Genomic DNA, 13,164 nt, shown 5'->3' with positions numbered 1-13,164 from the left:
TAAAAAAAAAAAAAACTCCCCAGGTGATTCTAATGTGCAACTAGGGTTGAAAACCGCTGATATAGTCCCAAACCTCTGACGTGACAGCAATCGTTCATCACGCGGGCCTCTTCATGCTGGGCTGTGGGATGCTGTAAGTCACCCTGGTCTTCCCAGCCAACCCTATCTCTAAGTGAGGAAGCCAAAGTTAGTCACAGGAGTTAAACAACTCTTGGGTTATGAGTAGACTCTAAGTTCCAACTAAGGGAACATAAGCAGAAGAGGTGAACTTTGGGGAAGTTCCCTTCTCTACTATGCAGACTAGAACAGCATCAAAACACATCAATGGTCTTCTACTAAAGGGATGCTTCCAATGGGCTCCCTGGATCCCCCCGCCATTCCTACCCGGTGAACGCGCAGCAGCGGGGTGTGAGGCAGGAGGGAGCCCAGGACTGGCAAGAGATACATGGGGCCACTGTTACTTCTGTGTCTATTCTGGGCCCAGAATGGATGATGTCACCTCCAGTGGCAGTGGAAAGCAGGAGTCATGAATCATCCATGAACCGGCCCTGCCTCCAAGATAATAAATCGGATGACAGCACTGCGTACTTTGCAGATCTGGTGCAGAGGCACCGGCTTTGCCTAAGCTGCTGGTACACAGGCATCGACGCTGGAAATAGAAGGATATGCTTTCAATTATTTCCCGATATCAAGACGGGGTGGCGAATGAGGAAGAAATTTTGAATTCGTAGGGAGTGCTCAGAGGTGCCCAACTTTGATCATTGTAAAATCACGGCAGTTATTTTTATGTATTGCCAGGTTTGCCAACCAAACCTGAGGATGAAGAGAAGCGCATCCACACGGGTGCTCAAACTATTAATTCCTGCTGTGCCCACTTGCGTCCTATGACCGGAGACCTGTAGGTATTACCATCTTGGCCCTCAACTGCATTCATTTAGCTCAGAAACTCGCTCTAGGATTGAGTTTGGCAAATGCTCCTGCCTGGAAGGGTTTCTGGGACATCATAAAGAAATTAAGAAGTCTGTGTGGCAGGTTCAGAAGTTCAGTGTTGTCTTGTTCTGTTTTCTTTTTTCCAGGGTGGAAGTCAGAGTCTGTGTCCCACAAAAAGTACTGCTTTGCCCTCTGTGCTTTTCCCAGGGCTGCTGTCACAGTGTGCCACAAACTGGGGGCACTGAAAACAACAGAAAGTGATTCTCTCACGGTTCTGGAAGCTAGAAACCCAAAATCAAGGTGTCGGCGGGCCACATTCTCACGAAGGTCCTAGGAGAAAAATCTGTCTCAAGCCCTTAGCTTGTGGCACTGCCAGCAATCCTTGGCTCACAGCTGTGTCACCTGTGGTCCCATGACCCTCTCCCCCACGCATCTATCTTCACTTGTTCCCCTCTTAGGATACTAGTTGTATGGATGAACCTGACCCAGCATGGCCTCATCTTGATTACATTCATAAAGACCCTATTTCTGAGTAAGGGTCTTTATCACATTTGGAGATAAGAGGGGTTAAGACTCCCCATTTGGGTGGGTGGGTGGGGCAGGATACAATTGAACTCACAATACTCTCCCATCTTGGCAAACCTGACCATCTGCAAATAGCACCCTGGAGTGTTAACATTTTCTCCAATCCACAAACCTTGGCCTTTATTCCCCAAGCAACAGTAACAGAATTAGCAGCAAAATAACGAGCTGTTAGAGTAGTAAAGGTAACCTTTATAGATGGTCTCCTAAGCATCCCATGTTTCACAGACGAATTACCTCACTTACACTTCACAAGTCTGTGAATTAATCACAATAGCCATTTAACAGATGAGAAAACCGAGGGTCAGAGCAGCTTACTAACTTGCCCAGTGTCACACTGCTGGCAGTGCTAGGATCTGAACCCAGCAGTGTGACTTGAGAATGAAGCTCTCACCCCTTTGCCACATGGTCCGGACATGTCACGATCTTCATGAACTGGGTGCTTGCTGTGACTTTTGAGCTATAAGCAACAGTGACACAGAAGAGGAATCTGAATTTGCCATATTATGTAAGGTTCCCACGTGTTTCTTAATCATAACTTGGTTAGGAAAATGCTTTTAACTTTTTTAACTAACAAGCCCTTTAAACTTCTGGAACGAAGGGTCTTCCATATGACCTCTCTGCCCTCCGGTCTGGGGTAAACTCAAGCAAACCATGTTTCTTCCCAGACCAGGACGGCTATTCTATTAATAGCACATTGGGAGGAACAGACACTACTAAGAAAATCCTCATCTATCTATCTGACTTTCTGTTTATAGAAAGAAAAAGGCAACTCGAAGGTAAAAGGATCCTCAGCTTCATTTAATCAAATTTTGTTTGAGATCAACTTGGTCCCTCTTCCCAGCGGGAGAGGCAACTCTGATGAGCCAGGGCCCACATCTCATTCAACCAAGCAGGGGATGCCACATGTTGCAGCAACTGCACAATTCCAACTAAGTTTTAAAGCCTTTACACAAATGTCAGGAACAACGCAGAAGTGACAACAGTTACTGTGTTAGGGAGCTGGGATGAGGTGAATTTTTTTTCTCTTGAAAACTCTCTCCCGTGTTGTTAGATCACTGCATTTACAATTCAAATTGGAATGAATTTTAAAAGCTTACACTAAAAAAGTAAATGTTTGAACAGGTAATAAATGCACATGGTACAAAAATTCACAAGGTAAATAAATACACAATAAAATGTTTTTCCCTATCTTTGTACCTCTGGTCACTTTATCCTCTTCCCCAGAAGCAAATGCTGTTTTTTATTTATGTATATTTGCATCTGTGAATATAAACGCAGGAGCATAAAACATATTCAGGGCCTAATGTGGCCAGAGTGCTCCAAGTCCTTGCCACTGTTAACCACCGTAAGACTCAGGCTAACGTGACGTCATCATTCCTGTTTTATAAATGAGGAATCTGACTCACAGGGTAAGTAACTCGCCCAGGATCACACAGCCATTATGTCGTAGAGCTCAGATTCAAACACCAGCTGCCTGGGACACCTGGGTGGCTCAGTGAGCATCTGCCTTCAGCTCAGGGTATGATCCTGGAGTTGCAGGATCGAATCCCATGTCTGGTTCCTGCAGGGAGCCTGCTTCTCCCTCTGTCTCTGTCTCTGCCTCTCTCTCTCTCTCTCATGAATAAATAAATAAATCTTAAAAAAAAAAAATCAAACAGCAGCTGCCTGACTCTAGAGCATGTGCTCTTAACCATGATGCCATTCTAATGCTTTGTGACCAGGTCTGTGGGTACCTTTTCAGTCTATGCACATGCAAGCGTAGGTTTTGTGTGTGAAGGGGAGGAGAAGATTATTTTAAAGATTAGAGTTTTTAAAATTCAAACACAGATTGTAGTCTGTTTGCCTAAAGAAGTTAAACCAATGGTCCTCCTTATGGGGGGAAGGAAAGGAGGTATGCGCATTGTGGGCAGTTTATAAGCCAACTCACTTAACTCATCTAGAGCAGGTGTGTTACCTCAACCACGGAGCCAAGCGGGGCTCAAAGCTGGCCGGTAACTTGCCTAGATCACACCTGTGGGAAGCTGGGATGGTGTGCAAGATCTGGGGTCTCAAAGAATACCGTGCCCGCCCAGAGCAGCTCATGTCCGGAGCTGCACAGCAACGAGGCTTCTCTGGGAACCCCGAGTCCCCAAGGGAGGTGGCCACCCTGGCTTCAGGGACGGGGCCCCTAGCAGTGCCCTAGTGCTAAGAAAAGGGGTGCTTTTAATCAAGTGGCCATGCCGAAGGTTCCTTTCCCTTCAGGCCTCCACACCCTGCCCTCACTGAGATCTTAAAACATGTCGTGAGAGTCAGAGCCTGGGCCTCCATGGGAACAGGGCCCAACAGAAGCCTCATTGTCCCTCTCTACAAAAAACCATTTCTGGGTCAGTGAAGTTGCTGACCTTGGGCCCACTCCCTTTCTGCTTCCGTGGGCAACAGCCAGGAGGGAGGCAGGAAGACCTATTAGCTCACCCCCCTTTTGGGGCCAGGGCTTTTATTCCAAAGGAAAGAAGTTTAAGATTTATACTTCAGCTCCAGAAGATGCAGTGCCTCCAGGGTGCCAGAGTCCCCCAGCGACACCGGCTCCCTCTGGCGCTGGGCACCCTGTCTCCCAGCCCTTGTTGCTAGGGAGCCGAGGGCGCTCTATTCCCCCGCCATCTACAAAGGAAAGCAGGTGAACAGAAACCAAGCTACTGTGTTGATTAATATCTCAAGAGACAGCGCCGGAATGGGCGCTTCCGGACTTAGTTAGCTCGGGGAGGAAAAAAAATTAAAGCGCTCTCCTTGCTTTCCTGTCAGAAATAAAATTAAGGTCTCAGATCGATGTTGCCAGGGCTGGGGTATCTACGGGAATCTTTAATGGCCTCCTCTACATGTTTTCAAATGCACATTCCCCTTCAACCCTGCCCTTTTAATTGGTTATTTGCAAGGTCATGTTTGCACCAATTTCTCGGGAAGGCTAATGGTGTTTATTTAAGGAGAAAATAAATGTGCAGACAGCTCTGGGGACTGGTCTCTGGAAGATGGCTCAGGGTGGGGGCCGCAGCTCTGTACCCGGCTCCCCCCCTTCCACTCTCCATTGTTGCACATCCCTGGTAGCCTGGAGGGGGCCCTGAGATGGCTTGGGGGACAGGTCAGGCCTTGAGGAAAATGTGCTAGTGGTGTTGGGGTGTAGGTGGAGTGTGTATAGAGTTGTATAGCACCCCGGATAAGGCCCTAGAAGGCAGCAAAGAAGCCAGGCTGCACCCCTCATAGTGGGCACGTACAAGCATGCTCACGTCCTTACACAGGCCTGGCTTTAGAATGAGCCCAGCTAGGAACACAGAGCCCTGGGTTCTCACCATCTAGTGGAGAGGTGCCTGGAGGTTCACTTACGCCACTGTAGGACTTGGCAGTTCTTCCCCATTCTAACTAAAGCATGCCCAACCTCGAGAACACACGTAACTGTTTTCCAACAGAATCTCTCCAAGTACCCAAAGGCAGCAATTAACATCCACATCACTGCCAGCCGCCCTCGCCCTGCTCCACATGTCCCTTCTACCCAGGGTGGATGGGAGGAGCCTCAATCATATTAAGTTGCTACCCCATTCTGAGCATTCTCTCCTAGAGTCCTGGTTTATCAGTATCTTTCCTAAGCAGTTGTCCCACATTAATATGGTCCATTTTGGAAAGAGAAGATTATCACCTGACCCTATGGAGACCCTTTACCTGCACTGAAGAGCCCAAGTGGCATGCTTGGTGGCCACATCATAGAAAGTTCGAGGCAGCCAAGACCCTTGGTTGGTATTCATGGCCTATAACAGACCAGCTGCAGGTGCAGAACTGGGATTGATACTAGTAATGATCAAGCTACTGGTTTATAGGTTTCCAATAAGCCCTCTGATACATCTCAGACTTGGGGTGGGACAGGACGGGTGCCCACTACCATTGGCAGCATGCACAGGGGATGAGAGGCAGACTTGAGAGATGGGAACCACACAGAGGCATGACTGCAGCAGGTGGACTCTGGCATGGGTTTGGAGACTCTTGTATCACATCACCCAGTGTCCTCACCAGCTGTGATTCCAGGAATCTCTGCCACCCTTCCTACCCCACCCCACTAGGGTCTCCCACTCAGAGGGACTTCTTTTGCCATCCCACAAAGTCTCACCTACCGGCTGGAGAGTTCCAACCTTCTTTCCTAGGTAAGGTCAGAATGTTAGACTCTCAGTAGGAAAAACACACACATACATTATCTTTGACATCCCACACCTACGAAGGAAGCAATGCCTTTTCATTTCCCATTTAGTTTACACCTTTGTTAAACTCTTTTTATATTCTTCCCTGCGCCCAACTTTGGGGAATAGGCACCAATGAACAAATAATTACAGGGCGATCCTGAATCATGTCTGGCATACATAAAATAGCTCAGTCTGGACATCAGAGGTCAATTTCAAAAGTGAGTGTCTGGCAGGTAGTCAGGACATTAAGGGCTGTTTTTCCTCCTTAGAAAAGCATTATCTTCTATCACAGCTTCAGCGACTTCTTACTGGCCCCATTTTAATAAATTAACCGATGACGTAAATTATGGAGACCTTCCGCTTGAGCCAACTGCTTTTTGGGATGGAGATGCCAGGCAAGCTTTGAGGGAGAAGCAGAGCCCAGGCAGCCCCGTGTCCGGAGCGAGCTGTGAAAGGCTTCTCCCTCTGGCCACAGGGCCCACCGGGGTGCCCCTCTAGCCTGGCAGCTCCTGATAGGGCATGGCCGCCCTGGCAACAGACCCTCCATGTAAAGGGCCTGCTTGTGATGGTGCCCTTGGAGGGTCACAAGACCACCTGGGCTGAGGTCAGTACAGCGGAAGGGCCTGCTGGGGAGCCAGTGACTGTCTCAAAGCCCTGGGTCCTCTCCAAAACCATTAGCATTGCACTTAACAAGTGACCCTTAACGGCAGTGAGAGGAGTCCTCCATCACACTGAGCTTTATTCTCCTCTCTGTGTCTCTGTCCCTTTGCCTCTGGCAATGTTCTGGAGCAAACAGGCCTGCTGGGTAATGGAAGCCACAGGGAGTGAGAAGGCCTGTCGCTGAGTCTCTACTCTGTACTCATTCCCTCTCCAGCTGACCCTCACCAGGTGATCCTATAAGCTTCAAAGACACCCGACTCATTTTACACAGGGGCCCCAAATCACCCAGCTCTCCCGATTGGTCAGATGTGGAGGGACCTGTGGTGCAGGGTTCATGAATCTAGAGGCCTGGGGTCAGAGAAAGGGATAGCTAAGGCTCCCCTGGAATGACCCTCATGGTGGGGGCTCCCTTCCCTGACAAGAAGGTGAGCATGACATCCCCATGTTCCTCCACTCTCTCAAACAGGGCTGACGTGAGGACAGTGGGGGCAGATCCAAACCATTCCACCCTCCCTCTGTCCCTCTCTCTGGCTCACCCCTCAGCCTTCTGCCTCCCAAAGGGCGAACTGGAAAGGACAGCACTTTGTAATGCCTTCCCTCTGGCCCCTCCTCTCCAGCCCCACTCTAGGATCAATACCTAATACTGAATTTAAGATCTTATCTGAGTTTTGCAAGGATAAAGCAACAACTTTCCCCCAACGATTAAATCCTTTGATGATCAACCCAATATTTTTCAGACCACCTCTAACAGCTTTGAGAGAGCAAATGAAATGACTCTGAGGACATCGGAAAGCCACCTTCTTTCTCTCCCCTTGGGCACAAAGAATCTCATGTAAAGGTCCCAGTTTTGACCTGCAGCTCAGCTCCTACCTGGTTGCAGGAACGTGCTATGCGGCCCTCCAGAACTCCGGATGCCTCAGTTTCTCCATCTGAGACAGAGGTGCATCATAGTCCAGTAAGAAGGGTAGGTGGAGAAGGACCAGTAATGAGGAGGTGCTCAAGAGCTATAGTCGCCAAGTGCCCTGCCTTAAATCACTGCCCTGCACCATGTTTGCAGAGCAGCTGAGAGCAAGGGCTCTGGGTCACCAGGCAGGGTTTATATCCAACTAGGGACTCTGGGCAGCCGGGTTCAACTCTCCTTCGTAAAGATTCAACAGTACGTGCCGACACTGTGCTAAGCAGGGGTATGGAACTGCCTAGGAAGCATTGGCTGTTTCTACCAAGAACATTAACACAGCCTGGGTAACACAGGACCCACTGTACCCCCACAGCATGTGCTGTCATGGGGATACCCAGATTCCCCTTTGGGATCTGCTGGGATCATCCTGGAAGATGGTCCCCAGTTGTCTGTTGCCTCTAGGATGTCCTCGGGGCAAGCCCAAGGTCAGTGTGCTTCGCAGAATGGGCTGCATCCTGTGACCGATCAACATCAGGTAGGAGGTCAGTCCTTTTCACTCCAGCTGGGGACAGCGCTAGCTGCAGAATTCCCAGGACCCCACAGATCAGCCTCTCCCCCTGCCTGCTGCTCACTGAGGGCACTCCTGCATGCTGATCCTCATCTCAGGGGACCCAAACACAACCCCTCACCTCTCTCTCCTCGTTACAAAAATCAACATTAAAAAAAAGGACTTAATCTTGGACACTCTCTCAGTCTAAAAGGCTAAAAAAGCCAGAAGCATACTTTAGTCCTGGTGCTCATTAATCCCAGCTCCCCCATTTTCCAGAGGACCAACCTGGGGTGTCAGAGAGGTGAGGAAAGGTGCCTTGGCCAAGCATCAAGGGGACAGTGGGGGGAGTCTCCACACCTCTGTGTGAGTCACACACTGAACGACCTTCTTGCTTCCACGGGGGAGACCTCACATCCTAGGAGGACTCCCTGTCTCCTGCCCCCTGGCTTCTTTCCCAAGGTGCTAGTGAGGCTCAAGTACAGATGTTCCTGTGAACAGATGTAACTGTGGACCACGCTGTCCCAATGGGACTGACAGGGGACAGGGGCAGGGGGCAGCCACTGGGGGGCAGGAAGTGGAAACTCAGTCCTGACCTCCGCCTACAGCCGGCAGGAGTGGGAGTGGTGACTTCCGAACCCCATGCCGCACAGGCCATGATCCTAGATGGCAGTGTCTCAGCATCGAGGGCACACGGGTGGTTTTCACAAGGCCTGGGTCCAGGCTACCTGACGGGGCTGCGCTGGGAGTTAGGTGAGATGGTGCTGGGCAGGCACTGTGACGGCACCAGCGGTTAGCGGCGTGGACCTCTTTAAGAAGAAAGCTGGCAGCCGTGCCAGCCCGAGAGGTGTCCTTAAATTCTGCTACAGCAGCACTTTCTTCTTGATAAGTAATGGGAACTGGGAAGCTGAGGAGGTGAAGGTAACGCTGGGGCAAGGTGGCTACGGGCGGGATTTTATTTTCGTGTACTTCTCACCTGATTCCAAATGCACATCCCATCAGGCCAGGGATATGGGGCCCATTGTTTCGTATGTAGGATTGTGCTTCTGTGGTGACACATTCCTTTTTTTTTTTTTTTGATTCTTTCCCCTCCTAGATGCTCTGAACCACTTAGGTAGGACCCCAGTGTTAGCACGCAGGTCAAAGAGAAACTCTCAGCTGTTTAGAAGGGCTGGGAAACATGGAGGGGCCAAAGGTCCCGTCTGTGCAGAAATAACACTGGGGAGCAGGTTTCCATACAGGAGCAAAGGGAAGGCAGGATGTCAGGGCCTCCTTGTAGAAACTTCTTGGCACACCTTCCCTCCTGCCTTCTCTTCCCCACCCCACCAAGGGGAAGGTGCAGGTTACATCCACTCAGGCCAGCTCCCTGGATGGGTGGCCTGTGTGGTCATGCATGACCCCATCCTCAGAGGGCTCCACTCTGGGGTACCTGGGTGGCTCATTTGGCTAAGCATCTGCCATCAGCTCAGGTCATGATCTCAGACTCCTGGGATTGAGGCCCACATCAGGCTCTGCTCAGCAGGGAGTCTGCTTCTCCCTCCCCCTCTGCCACTCCCCCCTGCTCAAGCTCTCTCTCTTGCTCTCTCTCAAAATAAATAAATAAAATCTTTAAAAAAAATTTTTTTTAGAAGGGCTCCACTCTAATGCTCCGCTGTCACCTTGAAATTCTTAATGATTTTTAAATAAGAGGCCCCACCTTTCCCCTTGTTCTGACTCCACAAATCATGCAAGGAGTCCCACAATCACTACAGGAACTGTAAGCTCTGGTAGGGCAAAAGAACAAGTGGGCAGGCCCTGGCTTGGCTGGGGGCAGCCCTTGAGCATGCACCAGGGGCTGTGCCCACCCTTCTTCCTGCCAGTGCCCCCCAGAAGTCATGATGTGGAAGAGCAAGCAGTGCCATCCTGGAAGCCGCCCTGAGCATGGGGCCATAAAATGGACCTCCCTCCACCCCACAGCAGGAGTCACAGAGGAACTGCCACCCCATCACTGCACCCTGCACCTTGGAGAAAGGGAAGAGGTTCCACCCATAGCAAGAGGCATCTGGGTTAGACATAGGGAGAACATTCCCTGGCACCTCCTCAGGGCTATGCCCGGGGGCCCAATGTCCTCAGTGTGAACCTGCCTCAGTCTGTTACTAGGAGAGTCACTGGCCCTCTCGGGTCCCCCAGATGCCACACCTCTTTCCAGGCACATCTCGAGGGCTGCATGAGATGATTTATTATCTCCTCTAATACAGGGTTTGACCTGGAGCAGATCAGAAATGCCTTTATTTGTGGACATTCAAAAAAAAGAGTGGGGCCACTCCAGAATCTTCCAGGAACATGAATTCTAGAACCGAACACCAGTGCCACACTGGGATGGGCCTTGTCCACCCTGAAAATAAGTAGACGAAAACGCTCTTCTTAACAAACCCATCCCCATGTGGAGACCACAGAGAACGAGCAGAATTTGAAATCAGCAGTCCTAGGGAGGAGCCCCTGCTCTGACCTTGGGTGTGTCCCTTACCCCCCTCTGACCTTCTGTCACCTCAGGCACAATACAGAGGTGATGACAGTGAAAACAGTAATAATAAGAGCTAACCTAGGCCGCACTAGACTCTCCAAACAACCCTGAAGGGAAGTACTTGAATTATCCCCATTTCACAGATGAACAAACTGAGAGCAACAAGATAAAGAAGTTAAGTGATTTTTCCCAAAGTCACAGGGAAGATCAGATCAGATGATGCACAGGGAAGCAGTGCTCGGACTGCTGAGGTAAGGATGATGGTGGAGAATAATCATGAACTGCCAGTCTCTGCAATCACAATGCTGAGCAACATAGAGGACAAAGCAATCATTCCACAATCATTCCACATTTCTTCCCTCACCTCCCCTACTCCTTATTGTCCACCTCTCCCCATCCCTTCTCAACATATACACCATCAATGCCCCAGTTTTCCATTGTCCCTTCTGAGGATGCTGCCAGTGGACGCACGGGAAGCCTGACTGCCAGGCACACTCAGGACAGCCCCTCCTCCTTCTCCCACCCCTCTCCTTCCTCCCTTTCACTCAGCCTGCCTGCTCTCAACAGGAGAGACATACAGTCAGTGCTGGGTAACTGCTTCTAATCACAGGTGACAGCAAGAATGTAAACAACACAAGAAACATCTAAATGCAATCCAAGTGGCAAGGAAACACCGCTCACTCTGGCTCCTCTCAAGAACGCTGCTTCCTGCCACCTTCCTTCGGAAGCTCTACTCATTAACGCCCTGTTCACAGGAGCCCCAGAAACCAGGAGCTTCCGGAGAACGGGAGATGGAACACTAAGCCATAACCTTTGACTCTACTTCCTCTGGGAGGATTTTCTAGATTTGTCCAATTTTCTGTTTAAAGCAATCATTTCAATGTGTTCCTTTATGGGGGAAGGGAGGCATGGAGGTCAGAAACCCCTCTGACAATCTGTTCAAAGCTAGGAACGCCTCCCAAGAAAAGCACAAACATAAAACATTTTGTGTGTCATTTCAGGGGTTCACAGACCCCCCCAAGTTGAAATCTATTTTCTAAAACACGGATAGGACAGTAAGAGGACAGGAGAAAAAAATGAGTCAGTGCAGAGCCCTTTAAACGTTCTAGACATGCAAAAGGGCACTGACAAGTCTGCAATCCCTGTACACGTCGAGTAAAGCTACAACAAGAGTATTTTTTTTTTCTTTTCTGGCTCTTCAGATTGACGGTGTGCTTCTAAACTACCCCCTTCAATGCAAATTGAAAACTCAGCTGAGTAATTGCTATGAATAATTTCTACTTGGATCACTTAGTGCTCAGGTCTAGCAAAGACTAAGAAAGCCAGGATTAGAAAGGTATATCTGAACACGGGTTGGGCGTGGCTGATTTTTAACCATTCAGCATCTGGACTCTTCATGCTATGGTGGCCCTTGTCTATCTAACACAAGGGGCATGCTTCTTACACTGGGGCTCTTACCTCTGTGCCTGTTGGTTGTCTTATCAAACATCAGCATTGCGTCCTCCACCTGCAAAACAAACAATGGAGTCTGCTTTAGGAATTTTAACAAAACATATGAAATGCTATATGCCGGTGGGGAAGGCTGGTTTCCATTATCAAAGTCATAGGTGCTCATTAAAACTGATTTGAAAACACACAAAATTAGAAAGAAAAAAAAAATCACTGTCCTTTCCATCCTTCTGCCTAGAACAGCCACAGTTAACATCTGACATATTTCCCTTCAGTTTTTGCCAAAAACAAAAAACAAGAAAAAAAAAACCCACCTTATGCCTATTTTAATATAGTTTAAATCATGTTGTACATGGAATTTTGCCCTTTTTAAATATAACATTACAATATTGCAAATAATTCCCAGATGACTATACATCATGAATATTATCTGTTTTTTCCCCCTTTTTTTATTATGGTAAAATACACAAAACATAAAAATTGCCATCTTAACCATTCTTTAAGTGTACAGTTCAGTGGTATTGGATACCTTCATAATGTTGAACTACCATCCCCACCATCCATGTCTGGAAGTCTTGTTAGCTCGTAAAACTGAAACTTTACCCCATCAAATAATAACCTCCCATCTCCTTTGTCCCCCCAGCCCCTGGCAACCACCATTCTATCTGCTATCTCTATGATTGTACCCCTCATCCCCAGGGCAGACATCCCAAGAACCCTAGTGCTTGCCTGAAATTGTGGATGGTACTCAACCCAATATATACCATGTGTCTTCTTAGACATAAATACCTATGATAAAGTTTAATTTATACAACAAGCATGATAGAAGATTTAACAATAGTAACAAGTAATAAAACAGAGCAATTACAACATACTGTAATATAAGTTATTGAATGTGGTCCCTCTCTTTCAAAATATCTTATTGTAAAGTTACTGATGAAGAGAGATAGTATGTCCATGTGATTAGAAGAAGTGAGGTAAAAAATAAAAATAAAAATAAAAATAAAATAAAAATAAAAATAAAAATAAAAAAGAAGTGAGGTGAATGATGTAGGCATGTGATGTAGCGTTTGGCTACTACTTATCTTCTGATAATCCACCAGAAGGAGGATCGTCTGTGTTAGGATCACGGTTGACTGCAGGTAAATGAAGCCATAATAAGATGGGACTACAGTATCTCATATAAGTAGATTCACACAGTATTTGTCTTTTTGTGATTGGCTTATTCCATGTAGCATAATGTCCTCACGGTTCATCCATATTCCACTGCATGTATATACCACAACTTATTTATTCATTCATCCATCAATGGATTCTTGGTTTTAACTATGGTGAATAATGCTGCCATAAACACTAGTGTACAAATATCTCCTTACATCCCTGTCTTCAATTC

The 13,164-nt window shown here is 48.1% G+C and overlaps 1 protein-coding gene across 10 annotated transcripts in view; it reads right to left on the bottom strand.

Annotated features, from left to right (window-relative positions):
• The window catches only part of MSI2 (musashi RNA binding protein 2), a 390,492-nt gene that overhangs the window by 130,046 nt on the left and 247,282 nt on the right, over positions 1-13,164 (bottom strand). For all 10 annotated transcript variants that reach the window (XM_055318531.1, XM_055318537.1, XM_055318554.1 and 7 more), the window contains exon 7: positions 11,781-11,829. In XM_055318531.1, coding sequence (XP_055174506.1) covers positions 11,781-11,829 — 49 coding nt within the window. The remainder of the gene's footprint in view (positions 1-11,780; positions 11,830-13,164) is intronic.

This window comes from Nyctereutes procyonoides, unplaced genomic scaffold, assembly GCF_905146905.1.
Source record: "Nyctereutes procyonoides isolate TBG_1078 unplaced genomic scaffold, NYPRO_anot_genome, whole genome shotgun sequence".
Taxonomy (NCBI): Eukaryota; Metazoa; Chordata; class Mammalia; order Carnivora; family Canidae; genus Nyctereutes; species Nyctereutes procyonoides.
This window is presented reverse-complemented; position numbering and strand designations above follow the sequence as displayed.